The following is a 23,596-nucleotide window of genomic DNA, read 5'->3' as shown; positions in this document are numbered from 1 at the left end:
GCCGCTGACAAACTCTCCACGAAAGACGCTCATCTCTGAGGAGAGGGGGATTCCGGGAGAGCGACTTTCTGGGACTGGGGGATTCTGGTCTGAGGGGCGCCTGCGCCACCGTTCCACGATGGAGGAGGTTTGCACCCGTAAGTCCCAAATGCATCCTCGTCACTGTCCTGGTGACAGGAGGTTCTGGTGACCATCTGACTGGCGCTGCCCACTGGAGTCGGCCCTTGGCACGTGGCATGTGGCCCGGTCTGCAGGGGGCGCTGTGTCCCGCAGCTGCATGTGGAGCGTGGTTTCAGGTGAAGACTCTGCATCTTTAAATAGACTGCCTCTGCACGGGGGCAGGGGGGGGGGCTTAAAACAAGCATGTAGACCTTCTGCTGTGGAAGGAAATAAACGTGCCGGAGAGGAAGGGAGGTACACGGCTGGAGCACAGCCCAGAATTGGCAAGGCTGACGGCACAGAGAGCGTTTAGCGGCGGTGTGGCCCGGCGTAGCTCCCCACGCGGGTCAGCGGTCGCTTGGCTCTTTGGAAGCTGCACGCAACCCTCCTACCCCCCTCCCGAGCCTCCAACGTACAACAGGCGGCAAGACCAGTACACTGCATGCTCTGTATCACAAAAACTGTGTATGGTAAGTTTACTCGGGCCATATTCAGCATAGGTCAGCGATGAGGGACCGTGATCAGGAAGAGTAGGTCACTGCAAATGGTGTCCTTGAGAACTGGTGTGTGTTCGGTCAATGTGTCTCCCCTCTGGGACTTTATGCCCTCCCCCATTAATAGCTGGGGCCCCCCACCCCACCTTTCCCCTACGTCTGCCATATGCCGTTGCCTGTGTTAGTTATGCACAGTTAACTCCTGCCGATATTCTGTAAATGACCCATTTTCTCCTTTCTTTTGCATAATCAGCGTTACACACCTTTGGCTGCCGCCTGCCTCTGCTTAGCGTGCAGCCTTCGGGCCGGCCGGCCTCCTGAGCTGCTCTCAGCCTACATCTGGGCCTCCTGCCTCCATGGGCCACACGGCACCATCAGGCATGCAGCCTGACATTTGCTGTGTCCTCAGGGTGTGTACGCACCCCCCTTCCAAGGGAGAGCTGGGAACACTTGCCTGTCTGTCTTTCTCTTATTTTTTTCCCTGTCCTTTGTGTGTGTGTGTGTGTGTGTGTGTGTGTGTGTGTGTGTGTGTGTGTGTGTGTGTGTGTGTGTGCGTACGTGCGTGTGCTTGTGTGTGTGTGTGTGTGCGTACGTGCGTGTGCTTGTGTGTTGCTGTATAACATCACTGTTTTCTCTTCTGTCCGGCCCGGCTGCCCCAGCATGGGTGTGTCTGTCCCCTTCACTCTCTTGACACCGCGACAGGCAGCCCTGCAGTTTTTTCGCTGCTGATCCAAAATAAAAACATTGGTCGAACACAACATCCTGCCAGAGCTGGGAGGGGTAAATGCAAATACCCAGTAATAGCATTGATACATCTTGGGTTACACCCTCTTCTGTCTGTCTGTCTGTCTGCCTGCCTGTGTGTCTGTCTGTCTGTCTGTCTGTCTGCCTGCCTGCCTGTCTGCCTGCCTGCCTGCCTGTCTGTCTGCCTGCCTGTCTGCCTGCCTGTCTGTCTGCCTGTCTGTCTGTCCCTGAATTATTTCGGTTCTGATGTTAGTGGGTGTCTATGGATGACAGGGTCACTGTATGACAATCAGGTTCATTAGACTAAGTACGTGGATGTTCTGAGGCGTTCCTGTGTGCTCAGGGTGGGGTGGGGGGCGTGTTCCTGCGGCACGCGTGCCCGCCAGCTGCCCGGCCGGCTGTCCGCCCGGCTGTTACGCTGCTCTTTTAATTTATCGGAGTCCCCACTCCGTGGTTTTAATGAAAATGTCAGCTGACTGTGAGCACAGTGGCTCCCGCCTGCAGATTCATAAAGCCGCCGCGCCCCCCCCCCCCCCCCCCAGTGGCGACTGGGCTATTTCGGTGGTGGGGGGAGCAGGGTGGGTGTCGCCGATAAGATGGCATCGATTAAATTAATATCCCGAAAAACACGAGCGAGATAGAAAGGGGTTAAGAGCAGCGAGGCTAGTTTAACCTTGATAAAACAGTTGTTTCACTGGGGCTGGTTTTCTGGCATCAGTCTCCATCCATCAGCATGCCAGTGAATTATGCAAATGAGCGGCACGCACTGGAGTACAGTGCAGCTAAATGGACCGTTTCGGATGTTCGGTGTCGTGCGCTGACATGGCGATACCACTTACTGTCCAAATTAGTGTTCCTCCCTGGTACTCCGTCGCCCCCCCCACATGGCTGATGTACAGTGTACCGGCGAAATATGGTGACTCATAAAAAATTAATGGCATGTAGAATTTTTTTTATGCCGGCACATTGTTCCCAGTTTTTACTGTGTCAGCACAAACCAAACTAGTTGTCTTTGTAGGTGTGTGTCAGGTCTGATGCACCATTTTTACGTTGCCTTTTTGCCTCTTCCCAAAAACTTGTCCCCACCGCCTGCTGGTGATGTATTTACATTTTATCATGGGTCTCTGTATTCAGTGGGCCTGCAGTAGGGAAAGCAGTGATTTGCCAGTGTGACCCCTCCAGTGCGTGTTCCCCAGTGTCCCGGTGGCTCGGTCGCAGGTTCGAGCCCCTTCGACACGCGCCTCAGCTCACTCCCCTGCTCACGATCTCTCTCATCGCAGTGGGTCTGCCAGCATTTTTATGAATATCGGCCCAAATGTTTTGGCTGTTTGTTAAGCTAATTGGTGGTTTAGGGTTTGGTTTATCACACTTTTTATGGTCCTTTTTATGGTAAATGATGTCCAGACTGTTTGGATGCAGCATGTTTTATAAAATACTGCTTTTTTAACACACAGGTAGTAAAAATGTTATATGTTATGGCCAGCATGGTCCTGTGTGTTTCTTTGGTTTGTGTGCTGCCATTTCAAATGGCTAATATTTCACAGCGAGATCAGCAGTTTTTTTTCCTTTTATTATTTTTTATAGCATCATTGCTCTAACTTCTCCTTTTTTACAGTTTTTATTTGTCGTAGAGTCAGATCTCAAAGTTCGCTCAATAGGGTGGGTGGGATCATCCTTTTCCAAGAAGGCCATCTGCACAGCCATAGGTGTCGGTCATTGATGGTACCGCCCCTGTCCCACCGGTCTCTTTGTGGACCCGCTGACTGGCCCAGAGCCAGTCGGACAGATGAGGCACACCCACATCTGTCGGGATCCTCTTGCGGCGTCATGGGCTTCCACTAAGAACTGCGAGCATTAATGGGTGGATGGTTTGTTGGGTCCTGACGCTGATATCTGCAGAAATGACCTCTGTTTACGCAGTGGACGAAAATGCTTTTTTTTTTTAATTTCTCCTTTCTTTTTGGGAGGGGAGTTCTGGGGGGGACGTTGGCTTATGAATTGGACATAAGAGCCTGAGTTTTATATCAGACGGTGATACTTTTTGTTTAAGGGCAGTTTGTCCTGACATCTGAAAGCTAAAGTGCAGCTGGTCTGTAAATCCTGTTATAAAAGCTGCAGTTTTTCTCTGGTTCCTCTGATGTCTGCCCCTTAGCTTTGGCTGGCGCCTCGCGGCATGAGAGCCGGGAACATGCAGGCTGACTGGGGCGCGGGCTTTCCTGGGGAAGTTCTGGCCAACGCTGCCGGTGAACCGGAGGCTGAGAGGTCACTCCGCGTGTTCAGCTTGCTGTCTGCAATCCTACAAGAACAAGGAGTGTAGCTTCTGTGTAGCCCTGCGTCAAAGGTTACCTAGAACACATCTAGGACATAGCGAATTTTTTTTAAAGCCTGGTTGCACCAAAATTTGATAGTGCTCTGATGTTCATCTCCCACGGAGTAGTGCCTGTGTGATTCTCGTAGGTAATGAGATTAGTGATAACCTGATGATGAAAGGCGTGCCCTTTCAAGGTCTATGACCCAAGCAGCATGCCCCCCAGGCCTGCTCCCCCCAGGTCCGACAGACACCTCCCTCTCGAAACTCGGGTGCTAGTTTCCTGGTGCGACTCAGTCAAGCCACTCTGACCTCCCCTGTATTATTCCTTACGCCTCTTTGCGTGTCTTGCGGGGGACCCATCTTTTCAAAACGAACCTTCTAGACACGAAAGTGCCCCCCCCAAAATGAGCAGCAGACACGGGGAGAATGACGCAAGGCGCTTCAGGCGCCTTTAAAAATTAAACGGGCGTGTTGCCATTGATGGATATTCTTTTATATGGTTTTTATTATTTCTTTCCCCCCCAGTTGTTCACTTTGCATCCTACATTCCAGAGCAGGCGCCTATGAAAGCAGCAGGTAAGACCTCCGCTTCCCATTTAGGAGGCAATTTCTTGCAGTTCCCTGCTGTTCTACCTGTCATCCTGTGACATTTCTCCAGAGAGCGGTGACGTGAAATAGCGGGAGAGAAATTACCAATGCAGGCCCCCCCGGCCCCCCTCCCCCAGCCTCCGCTCGGCTCTGTAACCCGTTCCTCCCGCACCGTGTGCGTTTTAAGGAGATTTGAGCGCGGTTACCGGAGGCCAGACGAATGTCGCCGGAGCCCTAATGTCCTTCGCGCCGCATATTAAGGACATGCTCTGTGCTGGCGGGATGATTTTCCCAGTGCGCTTCTCCAAGGTGCTTCTGAAAACATTAATAATTTAAAGACAGAGGCGTGTCTGAGCAGCAGCTGAATGCGTGTATCTGCCTGTGCTTAAGGTATAAATGAGTGGCTAGCTGCAAGCCCCAGTCCGTCCACTCCCGCCAAGCCTTAATAAATAGGTTCCAGCCCCCAAAACACTGAGGCCGGGAAATATTGTTTAGGTTTGCAAGCTGTCTGGTGGATTGAAGGTCCGTCCCGGAATGGCCGCGTCCGTCCCGGAATGGCTTTGCCGGCGCTGTCAGCACTGACAGTCCTCATGTTTGTTTCATCCTGCGGTCGGGCCGCCCCGTCTCCCTATCCCCCGATGTCATTAACGCGGGAGATCGGACCCTGCAGTGCTGCGCTTAATGAATTCCGCTGCGGCTCCCCGCTTCCCAGCCTCGTTACCCCAGCTCAAGGTGTCAAATTAAAAGCAGCCTGAGAAGAGGGAGAGGGAGAGGGGTACGGCGGGGGGGGGGGCTTTCGCTGTGAAGCCGGTAGCGTGAGGATGCGCCTTCGTCACAGGGTGGGTCTTCAAATGAGAGGCTTCTTCTCGATGGAGGTGTTGCATGTGGACGGGGGCCCTGATGCTCTTAATGCTATGCTGGGTACTGGGAGTAATGGTGCACGACATCGATACTCCTCAAATCTCTACTGCGCCGTATTGCATCCCCCCCCCCCCCCATGCATAATCTTTTAGGTGACAGTAACAAGAAGCTGGAGGAGAAGAAAGGGGCCGTTATGGTTTAAAACAGAGTGGTGGATTACAGTCCCGAATTTGATTTATGGCCGGGGGTTATGTTAAGTATTTCCCCCCCCCTCAGATAGGGCACTGAAAGAGACACGCTAATTAGAACGTGAAGGAGGCTGCGACAACATCGTATTGACGTCGCGGTCTGGGAATGACAAGGCCGGCCGGGGGGGTGGGCAGTCAGCGTTCGCGCCTCCACATCATTCATCACCGTGCCGAGATGGAGATGGCGGCGTGGTGGATTTGTCAGGTGCACAGGTGAGGCGTCAGTAACGAAAAGCCTCGGAAAGTTGCCGCCTGTAGACGCTTCCGATCACTTCCGAGCTTGTCAGTCGGAGTCGTCTTTTTTATCTTTAAGGTAAATCGAAGGGAGGTCGACGTCATTCTTATATATGATATAAAATGTATAATACTGCCGTCCTTGGTGACGGCGGTAAACCCAGTGGCGGCTGGAATGTCTCCCCTGCTCCTCCGGCTCTCTCTCGACTTGACGGTGTGAGGTCACGACCCTAATGCTGGGTCATAAACCGCTTCCTACTATAACTGTCATCGTTGCTCCCCTCCTGGCTCCAAGACTCATTGCTGGTACCCCCCACCCCCCCCCCCCCCCCCCCCCCAACAGTGCCACAAGTGTGTTCTGTAGCAGTATGTAGCCAACTGAGGAGGAACTCATTGGTATCATTTGTTAATTAAAACGTCAACGCTAAAAAATCCCAGGAGCAGCGACTGTACCAAATGGTATCAAACAGAATCGAACTGGCCACCACTACCCTAATAAAAAAGCCGGTTAAGAGGTGCCTTTAACCTGTGGACTGGGGCCAAACTGTGTTGACACCGATACCTGAGAGGACTCCTGTCCGTTTAGCCTGAGGCCCATGGTGAGCAAAGAGGTGGGGCAGGAGGAGCGGGGCAGGAGGAGCGGGGCAGGAGGAGCGGGGCAGCCCCAGCTTGGAGGCATCGCTGCTTGGCTGCCCGTCAACATATGGGATGAGCAAGACCTCAATTAAGGACGTCCTGTGGAAGCTGTAACCTGAGGGTAGCATGCTGGATTTATTTATATATTGGTTCATTTTGGGGGGGGGGGGGGGCTTCTGTCCCCAGCAGGACAGAAAAAACTGTGTGTAGTATATTCTGTTGATAATACTGCGAAAAGAAGGTTTGATTCCTGATGCAGCTTTTTCCAGGATATTAACACATGATATGTTGCCACATATTTCTGGAAGGAATCTTTGCCCCCAGGTCCCCCCCCCCCCCACATGGTTGGTGTTGAGCCGATTCCCAAGAAGGAATTCCGCCCGGCTTTTCCACTGGCCTGCATGGGAGCGTGGGCCTGGATCACCTTGGCAGATCCAGCCCATAGCTTGTTAGATGGAAAGAATGCACCACGTTAATTAATGATATGTAAATATCCTTGAATGGGCCACATTTGCATATTAAGAGAGATTTGCGGAATCTGTGGAGTAATATATTTTAATTAAGGATTAATTAGAAATAATGGGAATTTCATTTCGCCTGGCAGATTCAGTTTAAATTTGCGCACGTGTCTGGCACAGCCGTCCGCTGAATACTGAGCACCTCACAGCGAGTGAGGATGCCATGCCTGTCCTTCTGGAGGCGCCGGTGAGCTCAACCCACTCTTACACAGAAGGGGGGGGAAAAGACATTAAAGGTGGTGTGTGTGTGTGGGGGGTGATGCTCTGCCGATGCCTTATTTGGCTTAATTTAATTTCCCCCACCCTGCTCTCGCTGGCTTCATGAGGAAGGGAATAGCTTGGAGATACGGAACACTAGTTGTGTTGGCAATTATGTTAATGGGATGCTATTAGGCTATGATTCTGTATGAGCGATTGGGGAGCAGTGCTGCTTTGGCGGGAGAGGTGCTAGCAGACGTGTGTCTCCCTTATATTGCTCCAGCAGGTTTATTTACATAATGATGCCCCTCCTGTCGGCTGGAGGTGTGGCCATGACACTGGGAACCACAGTGAAACTGGTCTTGCAAAAATGGGTAGCAGGATGATTGATCGGTCACTGTTCACACAGATCTGTGTGCTGCTCCGTGCTGGACCAGGTCAGATTTTGGTGTGCTTTCTACTTGGTCTCTCTGCAGGGTGCAGTACAGGAGGCCCTGCGGGGTGTAGCACGGGAGGCTCAGAGGGTGCAGTATGGACAGCACTGCGGGGTGCAGTACAGGAGGCTCAGAGGGTGCAGTATGGACAGCACTGCGGGCTGTAGCACGGGAGGCTCAGAGGGTGCAGTATGGACAGCACTGCAGGGTGTAGCACGGGATGCTCTAAGGGTGCAGTATGGGCAGCACTGCAGGGTGTAGTATGGGATGCTACAGACAGCACTGCGGTGTGCAGTACAGGAGGCTCTGAGGGTGCAGTATGGACAGCACTGTGGGGTGCGGTACAGGGAGGCTCTGAGGGTGCGGTACAGGGAGGCTCTGAGGGTGCGGTACAGGGAGGCTCTGAGGGTGCAGTATGGACAGCACTGCAGGGTGCGGTACAGGGAGGCTCTGAGGGTGCGGTACAGGGAGGCTCTGAGGGTGCGGTACAGGGAGGCTCCGAGGGTGCGGTACAGGGAGGTTCTGAGGGTGCGGTATGGACAGCACTGCGGGGTGTGGTACAGGGAGGCTCTGAGGGTGCGGTATGGACAGCACTGCAGGGTGCGGTACAGGGAGGCTCTGAGGGTGCGGTATGGACAGCACTGCAGGGTGCGGTACAGGGAGGCTCTGAGGGTGCGGTATGGACAGCACTGCGGGGTGCGGTACAGGGAGGCTCTGAGGGTGCGGCATGGACAGCACTGCGGGGTGCGGTACAGGGAGGCTCTGAGGGTGCGGCATGGACAGCACTGCGGGGTGCGGTACAGGGAGGCTCTGAGGGTGCGGTATGGACAGCACTGCGGGGTGCGGTACAGGGAGGCTCTGAGGGTGCGGTATGGACAGCACTGTGGGGTGCGGTACAGGGAGGCTCTGAGGGTGCGGGGTGTGGTATAGGGAGGCTCTGAGGATGCGGTATGGACTGCACTGCGGTGTGCGGTACTGGGAGGCTCTGAGGGTGCGGTATGGACAGCACTGCGGTGTGCGGTACAGGGAGGCTCTGAGGGTGCGGTATGGACAGCACTGCGGGGTGCGGTACAGGGAGGCTCTGGGGGTGCGGTATGGACAGCACTGCGGGGTGTGGTACCAGTGGCTCCAGCAGACACTTTATTTATAAGGGGAACCAGGGTGTTGATACGATTGATCCTGGCCTTCAGAATTCATTATTAATTTGGAGCTGCAGCACATCTTTATTTATGCTGTGCCCCTTCCTCTTCATGTATTATTCTTTTATAGCCGCCTTATTGTGTGTGTTTCTCTGTGGATAAGACCTGTCATCCATAGGCCCTGCCTGGGGACTTGATGGCAGCAATCTCCCAGTCCTGGGGGAAACATTAAGCGGCGTGCAGAGCCCCCGCATGCTCCTATCCCCCAACCTTTCCCTTCCCCTTAATGAGAATTTCTCCTAATTATTTCAGTGGCTCGAGTGCGGGGGCCGCGGTGGAGTTAGATCTTGGTACTCAGACGTGACTGCTATGCTGATCGAGGCAGCAGATCAATAATTTAGGCCAGAGTCTTAATGGTGCTGCTAAAAGCTGATGTGTCTGAGTCCAGAGATTCGGCGTTAAAGGTACAGCGGCAGCAAAGCGGACCTAGGGCACTCTGCCGTATGTAACCAAGTGAGTGAAGGGGTGGGATTGCTTTCGTAAGCCTCTCTGGAGGGAAAAGTGGAGTTTGGTCTTTCAAGGAAATTTCGCAACGTGACTTTGACTACAGTTGTTTGATGACACCTGGGCCCATTGTTCTTCATGGTTTGGAATTGATGTGAGTATCCCTTTATACACAGAAGCGCACATTCACGTCTTTAAGCGTGCCGGTTGGCGTGCTGTTTGCTGGTGACTCTTCTCCCTCACCTTGCATGGTGCCTTTCCAAGCTTGCAGGACGTCCCAGAACCGAGAGCGCCGTCCTGACCAGTCTGACCTGCTCTGGTTTCTGTGTTTGCCAGCCTTAGATGTATTAAATTTACCTTTAGGTTTGATGTGAGACCTGCTCCTCCTCCTGAGGACCTTCCTGTCCTGACGTTCCTCTATGTCCTGCCCTCATCCCTTACAGGAAGGATGGCTTAAACTTGGGAAATTTAATATAGGGCCAAACTGTGATGCAAACACACACACACACACACACACACACACACACACACACACCTACCTTTTGGCCTCTCTTTTGCCTTTAGCTACTTCCTCAGTTATTGAAGTCCTGATTCTGGGAGTAACTGGTAATAAAAATGGATCCCCGATGAAGCAATGGCATTCATGTATAATATATTAACCCATCAGAACATTGCAATTCTCCTGAAACACTCGGTGTGGAGTGTAGGACTTTTGTGTCGCAGACTGTTTATGGAGTTTTGGCAGGATGTTGGGGAATAAACCCCCAGCCCCCCCCCCCCAGATGGGTGTCATCTCGGGTCACTTCAAAGGGGGCCGGAAAGTGGGCTGAGGCGGCACCCAGAGAAAATTCTGTTGTACCACATGAATGATGATGGGAGTCGACTGCAAATTTGTTGAACCTCAAGGGCAAGTAGAAGCAGCGGCAGCCGCAGTTCCCTTTGTTTCTGAGGAGTGGTGTCAGCTTCTAATCCCCTTCATTAAACTGCTGGAGATGATCTTCTCAAGACTGGCATTCCCAGCATCCTCAGTCAAGAAATCTTTTGGCCACGGGCAACAATCGCTCTCCCACTCCAACCAAGGCCTTCTTGGGATAGTAACTCAGTGTAAGGGGTAATTAATTATTAAAATGCATTTTAAGTCACATTTTGAGCAGTTTATTCAAAGGCACAGTCTCCTCGCTAATGGTGAGCAAAAGCCGCCATTAGATTGAAAAATAAGGCCGTTGTCTCTGTTGACTTGTGGCGCGCGGCAGTGAAGGATGGCGACAGGCCCAACTGTTTAAATCAGCGAATAGAAATAAATGCTACCTCATTGCTAGCTATGCTGACAATACATTAAAGTTAATACCCCCTAAAGTAAAACGAATGTTTGTTTATAAGTGTGAAACACATAGGAAATGGTTGTTCACCACAGTAAAAAGCGGAGTGATGGGATCTGGTGGAGGTCAATCTTCCTCTGGAGTGTTTGAAATGGCGTGGGGGGGGGGGGAAGGTAGGCAGAAGGCGGCTGGTACGGAGATGTGGAGATCCCCCCCCTGGCTCTAATTGGTATGTCCCGTCTAGTCTGATTATTACTGTCACCATGGGGGGAAATTGTGCTGGTTCTGACCGTGTGGTCTGTATAAACAGGCCGTCAAGATGGAAGCTGTGTCAGGTTTTAGATGCGCTGATGAAAAGGGGTGTGCGTGTGTGTGTGTATGTGAAATTCAGTATGTAAAAGGTGTGTAATGTATAAAATATATATTACAGATTGTATACGTACTGAATTTCATGGGGTCTAGAACATGGATCTGTGAGTGATCGGCGCACGCCAGGAAGCATGTACCATACCTCGCTGTTCATGGGTTTCGCCCGGGTTCCATCAGGAGGCTGTTTGGTGATGCCGGTGCCGCAGGTGTGAGCTCTAGTGCGCGGAAGCTCTGAGATCTGGCTGTGGTGAGCGGAGCCGCGGTGCGGATGGCCCTCGCTGCCTCGCTGCCTCGCCGCCTCGCCTCGCTCTGTGTGAAATATAAATTTACTGCCCGTGTGTGCTTGGTTATTTATTTTCCACACTCCCTGCTCTGGTATCCCAGAGTTGACGGAGTGATTTTGTAAAATAGAAACATTATAGACTGTTACTGTCAAAGTGTTAAATGTGATATATAGAAGTGGGGCGGGCTGATGTGGGCCGGCCGGCCGCGCTCCCAGCTCCGCACCGCCATCCATGTCTGAAGCAGGTGCTCATGGGAAAAAGGAAGTCATCCGCACATAAGAAATGGCTGAGGTAATGTGCTGCGAGGTAATAGCTTTACGCACCACACTGGAACAGAGGAGCTCGTTAGAGGCCGGGCTTTAACCCTGTCAGCTCCACGCCTTCTCCGAGAGGGGAGATGCCTGGGGGGGGGGGGCTTACGTGGACTGGGTGGGCGGCTCGTTGAAAGAAGGTGGGCAAATTGTTTTTCTGCATTTGGGTTACAAAAAAAATCAGAAAAGAATAGCAGGCTGCCTCATTGAGTGCTTAATTTCTACGGATGATTATTTGGACATTGACAAGCTATAATAAATTGGTGGTAATAATCGGGGAGAGATATGCTCCCCTACCCTGAACACAACGGGGAAAACATTCCGTGTTTGCAGTGCTGTTGGACACGATGGGTTAACCCCATGCAGGCCCCCCCAACCCCCAGGAGCTCACTGCCGGGGGTGGCTGCGAATTGTCTGATATCAAGGCCCGCTTTCTGCTCGCTGTCAGTCGGTTGGGCTCACTGCCGCACTAACAGCTTCCTTCTCCATGGTGGACGCGCCGCCCTCTTTATTTTGATGTGTGCCGTGCCGCTCGTGTCGTTTCCCCACTTAATTTCGTGTTTTATTGTCCAATATATGTCGTGGAAATAATGGAAGGCACCTGGCCAGTCGGTTAATTATCGGAGCCGGAAACGATGCGGTCAGCCTGAGAAAAGCCCCAAAGTGTCTTGGCCGAGACGGATTGACACGTCGGAAAAGGCTCCTGGGGGAAATATGATCATAACGATAAGGCAGGACGAGTGTTCCCCCGCTGGCCACTTCCAAACCTTTTTACGGCCGATTCAAAGATATAAAACTTTATTGCTCAAGTGTAAAAGGGACAGTGTTTTTTTTGCATAGTTTAAACACGGGCCTGGGAAAGCCATCTCAGTTATAGCCCTACTGTGACATTTTAAACTTTATTGAACAAGACTTTTAAATCTGGAGCAAGTATATAAAATGAGGAATTTATTAGTTTTCATGGAGATAAGTGTCCCCAGCAGTTGGTGCCGTCGAGCCTGACCTGCAGACCGTCATATCGGCCAGGCAGACATTCATTCATAAATGTGAGCCGTGGGGGGGGGGTGGGGGCTGCTCTGTGGATGGCACAGGGCCTTCAGCTGCGCCGCCGTAACACTCCATGGCGTCACGTTACTCAGCTGCTTTTTCTGGTATGATTATTTTCATTATTAGATAAAAAATTTTTTTCACATTGTTAAAGAAAGAGAGACTGTATGGTTGCATGTCATGGATTTCAGTGTCCATATTGATTTTAATTACGGGCGGCGGTCAGTCCCCGGTACGGTCTCATCTCCTGCCTGTGAGGGGGCGGGGCTTGGTCCAGGAGGGGGGGAGGGGTTTGACCGGGGAGGGGGCGGGATTTGCATGGCATAGCTCCATGCCCGGAAGGCCTGAATATTTTATGAAGGCAAGGGAATTCAGAGCAGTGCACAGTTTGGGGGGGGGGGGTGAGGGAGAGCATACATTGTGCAGTGTGTGAGGCGCAGTGCTTCAGGGACGGGATTGCTTGGTGTTAGGTACGCCCCAGTTAGCCACACTGCCACCATTTCATGCAGTGGGCCATGTGCAGCCCTCACAGGGTGGCCAATGGGGGGGGGTCACCTTAGACATGACTTGATCCAGGTCCTTCAATCGTGGGGGAGATGTCCTGCCTACCTCATGGCCTCGTATCAGGGTCCTCCTCGGCAGGGGGAGGTCTGTTTTGTCCTGTTTGGATACAGAGAGATTCGGCATTTTGCAGGGAGCACAGAAGTGTGTGCCTCTGTCCAGTGGCTGTATGGCCGTCCAGCGTCAGGCTGGTTCTCACTGGATTCTCCAATAAGCTCGGGTTCCAGCCTGCACAGCAGAACGCTGTCACTACGTCACTCGACGGCAGATGGACAGATTTCTTTCATATGCACTGCGGCGGGCATGTGCACTGCACCCTTGCGGTCCTGTGAGTCGCCCTCTTGTCTCCTGTAGCCCTGAGTTAGGTGAGACCCTTGTTGTCTCCAGCAGTCTCTGCTTTGTTTACTTGTTTGTTTTCTCGCTGTGGTCGTGCCGATATGTGTTACGATGGAAATGAGGTGTCTGTCTGAGGCCGTCTCTGCCGCGTGGCCCATATGTTTGTCGGCTGATACAGTGCGGATTATTCTGTTCGCGGAGGCTGATAACTGTGCTTTATAACCTCGCCAGGCGCTGGGCCCTAATCAGGCTGCAGCACATTTTCCCTCGGTCCGCGATAGAGGCCTGTTAGCAGGTTTATCACGGGGGAGACGGGCAGCCGTGCACGCTTTATTTTTAGAAACAGGTTTCTCTCTCTCCCACCCCCCCACCCCCAGTCTGGGGAGCAATCTGGCCTCTGCATCTCCCCCACAGGGACAGCGCAGTCGAAACCACAGTGAAGGGGGCCACTGTTGAGCCAGCGTGCCCAGCCTGGCATGGCCCGTGTGTGTGGGTCTGGGGACGGCATGATGGTGGGGGGAGCATACGGTGAGCTGCTCCTTCAGATGGTGCTGTTCTTTCATCTCTTCTGCTCTTCTTCCCTCTACAAATTTATACTAAGGAAGTAAGGTTGCCTGTGTCTCCCTAGTGGAAAGTCCAGCAGAATTTAACTGGTTTCTGAGGGGTTTCTTGACTGCCGGACTGGTCTCTCGCTGGTAGCTTTGTGGCGCTGACCTTGAGGCTCTGCTGTGCCGGTTGCTCTGCTGGTCGGGGTTTTTCCAACAAGCCAAGTAAAATCAACGGATAAGAATCGCACTTCAGTCCTGATGAAGGTCTTCGGAAAGTACACCTCTGAACGTCTTTCTGTCAGATCAAGTCCAGAGGTGAGCTGGAGGCTGATTCATGAAAGTGCGTTTGTGAATAAATAAAAATTAAAAATAAATTCAGTTCTGGTGTTGTGTGTCATTATCGCTGTGGCATCTAACCCCCACTGGGGCGCGCTGTCGTCCTGGTCAGCAGAGGTGCCTTTGCTCCTGGTAATGGGCCCTCCACCACGGTGCAATTATGTCGCGCTTTTTCCAAAGGCTATGACAGAATTGTCAGCCTCACTGCTCGCAAATTGCCGGCATTTTTCTTGCCGTTAAAAAAGATCATCCATTCAGCGTCTGAAATCGCTCTGCCGCAATCAGCCGGGCGCTCTATGCTCTCGGGGCTGAATGGAGGCGGCCTGCAGCATTAGCATGAGATTACCTACGGGCCTGACGGGTGCATAGAGGGCCCCGCGGGGCCCGCCGGTGATCAGGCCCTCTCTGCACACCCTGTCCCAATGGCAGAGGAACCAGCACCTTGTCTAGAAGACTGGTCTAGTTTTCTTTGCTGGGAATTATTGCTTCTTGTTCAGACATGGGTGCTGCCGTGTGCTGCAGTCGCATGTTTGTGAGATGCTGCCACGAGGCAGAGACGCCGGCCGTGATGCTGTACGACTGCGGTAACGCTGCAGGTGTGGCAGCACTCTCTCTGTAATAGGGTGAGATGACATTCGGCCGCTGCCTCGAACCTGCTGCCGGTGCCGTGCATGCGGGTGCCATCACGCTCCAAGCGGATTAAAGCCGCGGCAGAGGGAACAGAGGGGAACGCGCCGTCCCAAATAGCTGATTTGGCTCCGTCTGCCGTGAGTGCTGGAGTCGCGCTCAGTCGTGGCAACCCTGACATGAGCCCACAACAAGCCATTAGGAAGCCGCGGAGCGGCTCACCATGGCGACCGCATGGGTGTCAGGAAAACTGTCAGCCTATCGCCCCCCCCCCCCCCCTTTGCGTGGAGGCTCGATAAATTAAAGCTGTGTGCAGACGGCAGCTTATGGCAGCAGCAGATCTGCAGAGGAGCTCGAATCGCGAGTCTCTGGAGGTAACCGACAAGTAGGTCAGACAGATATAATAATCCAGGTACTATCTCTGGGAAAAAAAAGCCCCCATCCCCAAAAAGCTGTGTATATAATTGTGCGTCAGCTGCAGGTACCTTATGCAGCTGTTCCGAGGGGGCGTTTCTAACATTTAATATCTTTAATAGTAGCGATGAAGGACCAATCAGTTGCGCTGTTGAAACTCCGCCTTCGGTGTCTGCTTGTGTTTTGGTGGCTTCAGATGAATTGACGACCCTTTTCTCTCACTGCTGAGGGGATGTTTATCCCCCTGAGCCGCTGGGCTGGATGGTCAGACCAGCGAAGTGGGGCCTCCTTGTGCCTCCGTGTCACCCCGCCGCTGCAGTGACGTCACCCTCGACGTCGCCCCCCCCGCCAGCAGGCCGTCGCAGTCACCCATTCCTCCCTCTGAGAAGTGTCTTTGCGAGGTGACTCCTCTTTTTAATTTACCCTAGTTAAAAAGGCACAGCGGCATCCCGCAGAAAGGCCTGCCGGCTTGCCAGCTGAAGCTCTCAGCTGCAGGCAGGTGGTTTGAATGTATTTGCCGCGGTGATACGGTAGAATGGAGAGCAGCCAGTGTGCACGCCGGGTGCCTGTGGCGGGACGCCGGGTGCCTGTGGCGGGACGCCGGGTGCCTGTGGCGGGACGCCGGGCATGGTGCGTAAACGGGCCACCGCGGGCTAACCAGCAAGCAGGCGACTTCGCCGTGGCCTGGAAGCGTGCGAATGGGGAGCTGGGCGCCCAGGTCTCTCGTTGCGGTGTTTGCGTGGCCCCTGGTCAGGGTGCCTGCGTGGCCCCTGGTCAGGGTGCCTGCGTGGCCCCTGGTCAGGGTGCCTGCGTGGCCCTCAGTCCCTGGCTGTGTCACACGGACACGCGATCATCACAGAGCAGTTTGCCAAGGGCCGGCAGTGGATATGGGAATTAAATTTCCCTGACATTAATGCTACTCTGTGGCTGTGCATTAGAGAGGCTAACTTGATTCTGCTCCCCACCCCACTCTCCCGGCCTTGCTGCTCCCCCCCAGACCATCAGTGTGTGTGTGTGTGTGTGTGTGTGTTTTTTCCCCTTTAGGTTACATGTGGCTTCCACACCCCATCGAATTATGCTCACATTTTTCCATTCGCACCTTGCTGCATCTATCACCGCCACCCCCCGCACTCCATGGAGCAGAGCTGGATCTTTATTTAATATTCTTTTGTGCGACTTTCCTGAAGAATGGCCGCGGCGAGGGGAATGATACTGTGCCCCCCCCCCCCCCCGCCCCGTTTTTGTCTTCTGATTGACACCCAGGTCTCCCCATGACCTACATTCGCATCTGCTGTGTGACCCACATAGACATGATAATGATGCGTTGGCTGACCCCAAGGCTTGCAGGGCTCGCAGTTCGGGGCGATAGCGTCCACACCCCCCCCCCCGGGACCCGCAGGGCACTTCACCGGGCTCTCCCGAGACGGGCTTCCCCAGCAGCCATGCCCCCGGCCCAAGCGCTCAGCTGCGGAGGCCTCTGATTCGCTAATTACTGTGATTACTCCACTAATGTGGGCCGGAAATGAAACGATGACGGCGGACTCTGTGATATGTCACTTGTTTTTTCTCCTAAAGCCCACAATCACGACAGACCCTTACTTGCCCCCTATTCAGGGCTGTGTCAGCGTTTCATTTTAGTGCAGGTAAACCCCTTAACCCCACGATTCCCCCGGTTCACCTCGTGGCCCCCCCACCTGTAAACGGAGCCGGCACTGGCCCCGATACCCGAAAAGCTCACGTGTCACCGCTGTGAAACTGCAGTACCATGCAACCATATCTTCTGTAGGTATGAGTGGAGGGTGAATGTTCTGTAGCTGCACTGTCTCTCTCCCCTTATAACCTTCAGTAGCTGATTCCTAAAATAGGATATTGGCTAAACAAAGTTGTTGTTTTTGTTTTTTTTTTTTTCCCCCCTCGTCAAGCTTGCAGGGGAAAAAAGCTTCAAGTAGCTCCTGTTACCCCCCCAGGAAAATCGCCGGTCTTCTCTGAACCAGTGTCATGTGGAAGGTAGCGGTAATCAAGTTTGATATTTTTGATGGCTTGCATTGTTTTTCTAAGACTGCCAAGAGCAAAGTTAGCACTGGAAGCGTTTTGTACACAAAGACTCACAAATGGAAAGTCTCCCGGGAACAGCGCAGTGACACATTCAAAACTTTTCCCAGACACTCCATAGTAAACCAAGTTTTTTTTTTTTTTATTATATATATTTTTATATTTATTTTTTAAAACTGTGGAGTTCACGTTGAAGTTCCCGTTATGCACGGAAAACAGTCATTACACCCTTTGTATGCGGCACCGAATGCCGAAGGATTTCAGCAGCGCCAAGTCGAAAATGATCACTCGTGAACTCGGACTTTCCTGCTAGGCTTTTGTCCGCGTGTCAGAAGGCATTACAATCGCATGTGTAATTTCACCCCATGGCCTTTTAAGCTCTACTGCCGACACCGTGGTGTGAATACTTAGTGTTTCCTTCCTCTGGCGAAAGACTGTTCCAAACATTAAGTTACGATACAAATGTTTAAAAAAGAAAAAAGATACCTTTCACAAAAGAGAGGTGCTACGAGCCCCTCTGGGAAGATGCCTGCGAAGCAGAGCTGGGGGGGGGGGGGGTTCTGTAGGTGTGCGAGTTCACTGGCCCTTTCAGAAGCCACTATGTGTTGTGCAGTAACTAGTGGTCACACTCCTGTTCTCTGGGCCCCGAGTTTTAACCCTTGCGTGTATTTGATAGCTCTTTCGGTTTAAGAGGCCAGCCTGTCAGCGGCCTGTTTTATTCTGGATGGGAGCCTCATCTCTGCACTCTCAGCTGCAGAGGCTGACTGCCTGCATCCTGCTATTAAAATAATAGGCCCTCATATTTGCGTGCTGCCTTCAGGCTGTCATGGAGTCCTACTCCAGGAACCCCCAGTGTGTCCCTGCAGGTCACATCCACGCACCACTTTCCCTTCCTCCTCCTGTAATTGGCTCTCGATTTGCCCGGCCCTTAGCTTATTCGCTTATCTCCAGCCACTGATTGGTCCCCCCCCTCCCGCGCCGCTATTTGCCGCCTTAATCCCTGGTGCCGTGATTGATGGCTTCGGGAGGCCAGGGCTCTGACGCCGCCACCCTGCGTCCTCTGGCCAGTGGTTATGGTATGTGGTTTGCCGAGGCTCTCGCTGTGACAGTGATGGCGTCGGGTCGGCTTCCTCTCTGATGACCGGCTGAGGCCTGGATGTGAATGCGGCCCTCATTTCGGAGCCTGCTTTGCTGGGAGACTGCGCCGCCCGTTTGCTCAGCTCGAAAGATCGCTCCGTTCTTTCCCCGCTTCTTCCCTTCTTGCTAAATTCAAGCGCAGCGGCGGCAGCGACACATTCAAAGCCGCCGCACTGCCAGGACGCGGCGCTCCCTTTATTTCCCTTTGGCCTGCAATTACTGCGGCGTAATTTCATGAAAGATCCCCTCTGCAGTGAGTGCTATGCTTCATTTTGAATATATTAGACTCATGGCGGCGTACTGTACGTGTATTATGTTAAATTCAAAATCCTATTATTCCTATCGCCCTATAATATCAGTCCCACAGGCAGCGTGTGATGTTATAATGAGGACGAGGGACCCATTGCTCTCCATTGACTGCTCCACTGCATTTCCTTAAACTGCCAAGTAAGGCCGGCATTAATAATTCATCTCATTAAAGTGTGTAATTAATCTGGAGCGGTGTAACGGGAAGGAGCCGGGTGAAGGGCTGTTTTAGGAAGTGCCGGCGAGCGAGCGAGCGGGCGGTGAGGGGGGGGTTGACAGCGGTAGCCCTGTTTCTTAGCACGCCGTCTGATGCATTATTTATTTCCTCCGAAACGCCTTGTGCTGGCACGCACAGCGCCTCCCTGGACCGCATGGCCTCCGCCCGGAACACCTATCATTAACACCAGGGGGTGCGGGGAACGCACCGTGAAAATTGAGAGTGCGCTCCCTTATTAGCAGTGCCAGGGTGGAGTTTTTTTATTTTTTTTGGGCGGGGGGGGGGCAGGTTTTGTTCCTTGTGTCTCTTCTGGTCTCTTCCCAGAGCCTGACAAATGCACCAGGAGCCCACAGAGGCATGAGATACTACCAGCCGGAGACAAGCTGCTTTGATTTTTATTGAAAAAATTAAATCTTGGGTAAATGGCAAACAGTGTTTACTTTTTGTATAATTTTCGGTGATGTTCAGGCCTTCATGCCCGGTAAGCTCACAGAGTCTGGAAGGGTCGATGGTGCTCAACACGCTCTGCAGCGTAACATTTACATGCAGGCTCACATGTCTTTGGCAGGGGTCGCCTGAGCCTGCAAAGGTGGGCCCGGTCTCCCCCCCCTTGGTTGCCCCGTTGCGGTCCTGGTGCAGGGGCCGCCTCGGGTTTCCCTCTGAACAATAAACAAGGTGGGCTGGCGCGACTGAGTGTAACAGGTAGACTTAAACAAATGCTGTCAGATGAATTCAGCGTCTCTCCCCATCAGCAGCCCCCGCCTCAGCTCGCAAAGCCCCTCATCTGCTCCAGATGTGGTTTAATTTACTGCGACTTGGCTAATTACAGTAATTAAGGATTAATTACTGTTAATTACGTTCACATAAACTCATCGCCAGTCAAAGAGCGGAGCCTTATGAAATGTGCCACGCGAGCGAACACGGGCCCCGCGCCCCCTCTGTCCGCCTGGCTGACTCCAACGGGGCCCCCTGGTGGCCATCCAGGATCTCTTCCCCTGCTTCTCGGTGAATGTCTTTGAGGCCTCTGCATACAGGATGTCTGGGAGCTGGGGAAGGTCTTTTTGGGGTTACGATTTAAAACCTATTTCCTTTTTCTTTTAAAAAAAAAAAAAAAAAAGAAAAAATGAAAATAACTGCACCGTAGAGTCGCATTTGAAAGGCCCCCATTCAGAACACTGAAAGCATACAGCATTTGGCTCCTGCTCTCGGTTTGACAGGCTGCTTCCTGATAAAGCCGTCTTCCTACCCATAACCCCCTCTGCCCTCTGCCTTTCACCCTCACGGCAGCTCTCTGATAAACGCCACCGGTGCTTCTCTCCCAAAACATCTGTCGTACATGTGGGAAAGCAGACACAAACGTGGCTCCTCTAGCTTTAAGAATTACAGTGCAAGTGTTTGCCAGAGTGCGCTGATAGTTGGGGGGGGGGGGGGGGGGGGTCGCGAGTGTAATTAATACAGCCCGGGCCGCTGAGACCACCCTGTTTCTGCGTCGGCATGCGGAAATGGGTGTATGAGGCGTTCCGGGGAAACAGGTGCTGCCCGGGTGCATGGCGTGGCGGCGGGGGTGGGAGGGCACTGTCACACGCTGACGAGGCAGAGAAATGGTGGCTCACGGCAGACGGCACGTGCCCCCGTCGCCATCCCCCCCTCCCCCCTCTCCTCTGCGGTGACTGTGGTCATCTTCATGGTCTGCAGAGTGAGAGAGTGACACTCATTAAGGGCCCGGAATGAATGGCTTTAATAAAGAGCCTCGCCTCGGCCTGCAGCCCTAATAACACTCCCCCACCCCCCCGGCGGGCCGCCCTGGCACCGCCGCTCACGCCCCTGCTTAGGCGCCCCGGCCGCGTCCCTCATGTCACTCGTGCCCGTGGCTGCGGGCATGCGGAGGTGCGCCATCATGCCACCCCTATGAGCTCCCGAATGCCTTTAATCAATCGTAAAGTTTAATGAACCTCCTCGCTGTTAATTACGGCCTCGTTGCAGATAGCGCTCTAAAGTTTTTATGTTCATACTAAGGTTTAATTTCAGCTCACACCTGAAAAGTTAAGCGTCATTTTATTTTTTACTCTGTGCCCTTATTGAAATGCGATTGCATCACACGCCTCTCGCTTTATAAAGCCGTGCTACGGTGCTGGGGATTTCTCTGTGTGCTTTCGGCTGCTTAATTCACAGGTATAGTATGAGGCTAATTACATCAGCTTGACATAAGGCACCTTAAATAATAACATGAAATGGCTGCAGGCTGATTGTTTTCCCTCTCTGGAATAATACTGTTCCTTTAATGACGGCCGTTCACTTGAACTTCACGTGTCTCCTTTAATGCTGACTGCCTCCATACGGACTGCCCTTAGGGCCACCCTGGCCGGGCCCGGTCACCCCCCCGCGACTGTAATTACCATTATTAGAAATGGCTCCGGGGGTGTAGGGCACCGCAGAGCGAAGTGCGCGCCTGTCCGCTCTCCTTGGACCTCCTGGTCATGAGCCTGGGGGGCTGGAGGGGGACGTGGAGGAAGACAAGAAGCCAGCAAAGCCAGCTAATGTGACGCCTGTCAGACTCTCTCCCCAGCTGTCACCCCTGAAATGCACCAGGGTTCATTCTTTTAATTGACACCTTTTTTATGCTGTTTCTGCCTCCCTCAGCCTCTGTGACCCCCCCCACTCTGCCCCGCCCTGCCCCCTCCCGGTTTATTGTTCCCCGCCTTGGTCAGCCCCACACCCCTTCATCCGGAGCTGGAGGTTTTTATAAACACTTTGCTGCTCGCAGTGTCTCTCAGTGTTTCTGTAGGTCGCCCCGTACTGGTCATCGGGGGGGGCTCACGGCCTCGTTTTCAGCTTAAAAAGCAGAGACTGTAAACATATCCTGATCGCCTGATGTCCCTCTGCACCTTCATAATTCTTTTTGTTATGGCATAACATTTATTCCCACGTACCTGAAAAATGTTATTCTCATATGATTATTGTCAGATAATTACGATGAATCTGAGAATGCTATTGTGTCATGATTATGATGGCTGTTCATTAGCGTGGAACATGTATTATTGTTAATATTCCTGGGCGTTATTGTCGCACGGCATCATGCTTGCAGTACCTCTGGAGAAATGCCGCCGTTTTTCAGCAGCAGAAGTGGCTCAGGGGAACGTCACAGGATGGGGCGCAGAGCGCATTCAAAGAGCGAGCGCATGTCGTCTCCATTCTTGTACACCCCGAAAGGATGAGCCTGAAAGCCTGAGAAGGTGGCGGCCAGGGGGGTGAGGGGGGGGGGAGTGTGGTTTGATCACCCCCCCCCCCCCAGCTCTCCACCTCCGCTCACCAAGTGTTCCAGCGACTCTTTTCCATTCCAATGCACCGCGGCGCTATAATGAATGATGCTGATGTTAAATTAGCATGTCGCTGTCGCTTCGTTTCTGGGGCCGGCTACATGACAGGCCCACCGTGGCATGCGCCAGTGCGGTGAGAGGGGGACGCCCGCGTGATTTATTAACCGCTAAAGCCGCAGCAGTGTGTACCCGCCGTGTGGCCAAGGCCGATGAGTGGGCCCACCGCAGCCACGGCGACGTGTACCGGAACCGCTAAGCCCAGAGCCGCCACTCATGAGCTCCTTCCGTGGGCTCTGCGAATCCTGAACCTTCAGTTCATTTCATTATTGTGATATTGGTGCTGCTCGCTTGTTGTTCTTAGTGATCACACCTTAATTTCCTTAATGCAGTCCTTTTAGTTTACAGTGACCTTTTTGTCCACTGGTTCTTTTTAATAATATGTTCTATTGAATTATTAAGCCAGGGTTACTCACATATGACTCCGGAGAGTGGCGTTTGTGTGCAGCCATCCATGTATGTTATTGAAATATTAAAGCACGAGAAGAGAAAATGAATATATGCAATTACATACTTAGGTTTTTTCCACTCGGTGCTCTGCTGTTTTTTGGCGGTTTCTGGTAAATGCAGCAGGTATTAGCGAGCGTGCAGTGAACGGAGGTCTGTACACTGAGCCACGGCAGTACAATGGAGAAATAAATTAGCGCGTGTTGCTGAAGTCTGCCGCCTAAATCATTCTTAACTGACAGTGTGAATTAAAAATGACAAAGTGCACCATGAATAATGTAAAATGCAGCAGCCGCCAGTGTGATGCAGTAAATACAGGAAAGCTGTGTGTTTTTTACTGCATTTCGTATTTTTGTTTGTTGAGTGAGGGTTTTTCTGATCGGGCAGGCGGCGCTGCGGCTGAGTGAAGAGCATAAACACGAGGGTCTCCCCATTATTAGAGCCCAGCCGCTGTAACATGGCCCCCGCCTTAAAGGGGCTTTCACGCCTACAGAGTCGGTGGAGCAGGACACCCCGAGCTGAGCCACACTCAGTAGTACCATGTCCCACCGGTTTTTGCCTGCACCCCCCCCCCCCACTGCCATCCCAAGCCCGGCAGTGGATCGGCTTACAGTATCGACACAGAGTGAAGCGCTTCCAACGGCCAGGAACTGCCAGCCGGAGATGGAGAAAGTTTTATCATTCCTGTCAGAAACATCACAACTTGCTTGTTTGACCATACATCTTCCTAATTGTGACAGAACACCTCAGGCTCATTAATTAAAGATGGTTTAATTCAGCTGCCTTCGAACCACCGAGGAGGGCTTGGGCACTCTTCCATTATCGAGCTGCATGTACCACCCC

The 23,596-nt window shown here is 52.7% G+C and overlaps 1 protein-coding gene across 4 annotated transcripts in view; it reads left to right on the top strand.

Annotated features, from left to right (window-relative positions):
- pbx1a (pre-B-cell leukemia homeobox 1a) overlaps positions 1-23,596 on the top strand; it is a 59,554-nt gene that overhangs the window by 14,957 nt on the left and 21,001 nt on the right. For 2 of the 4 annotated variants that reach the window (XM_048989395.1, XM_048989398.1), the window contains exon 3: positions 4,234-4,284. The exons of the other annotated variants lie outside the window; for them this stretch is intronic. In XM_048989395.1, the coding sequence (XP_048845352.1) occupies positions 4,234-4,284 (51 nt within the window). The remainder of the gene's footprint in view (positions 1-4,233; positions 4,285-23,596) is intronic. 4 annotated transcript variants of the gene reach the window in all.

Source organism: Brienomyrus brachyistius, chromosome 21, assembly GCF_023856365.1.
Source record: "Brienomyrus brachyistius isolate T26 chromosome 21, BBRACH_0.4, whole genome shotgun sequence".
Taxonomy (NCBI): Eukaryota; Metazoa; Chordata; class Actinopteri; order Osteoglossiformes; family Mormyridae; genus Brienomyrus; species Brienomyrus brachyistius.
Note: the sequence above shows the minus strand (reverse complement) of the source record. Positions and strands in the feature narration are given on the sequence as shown.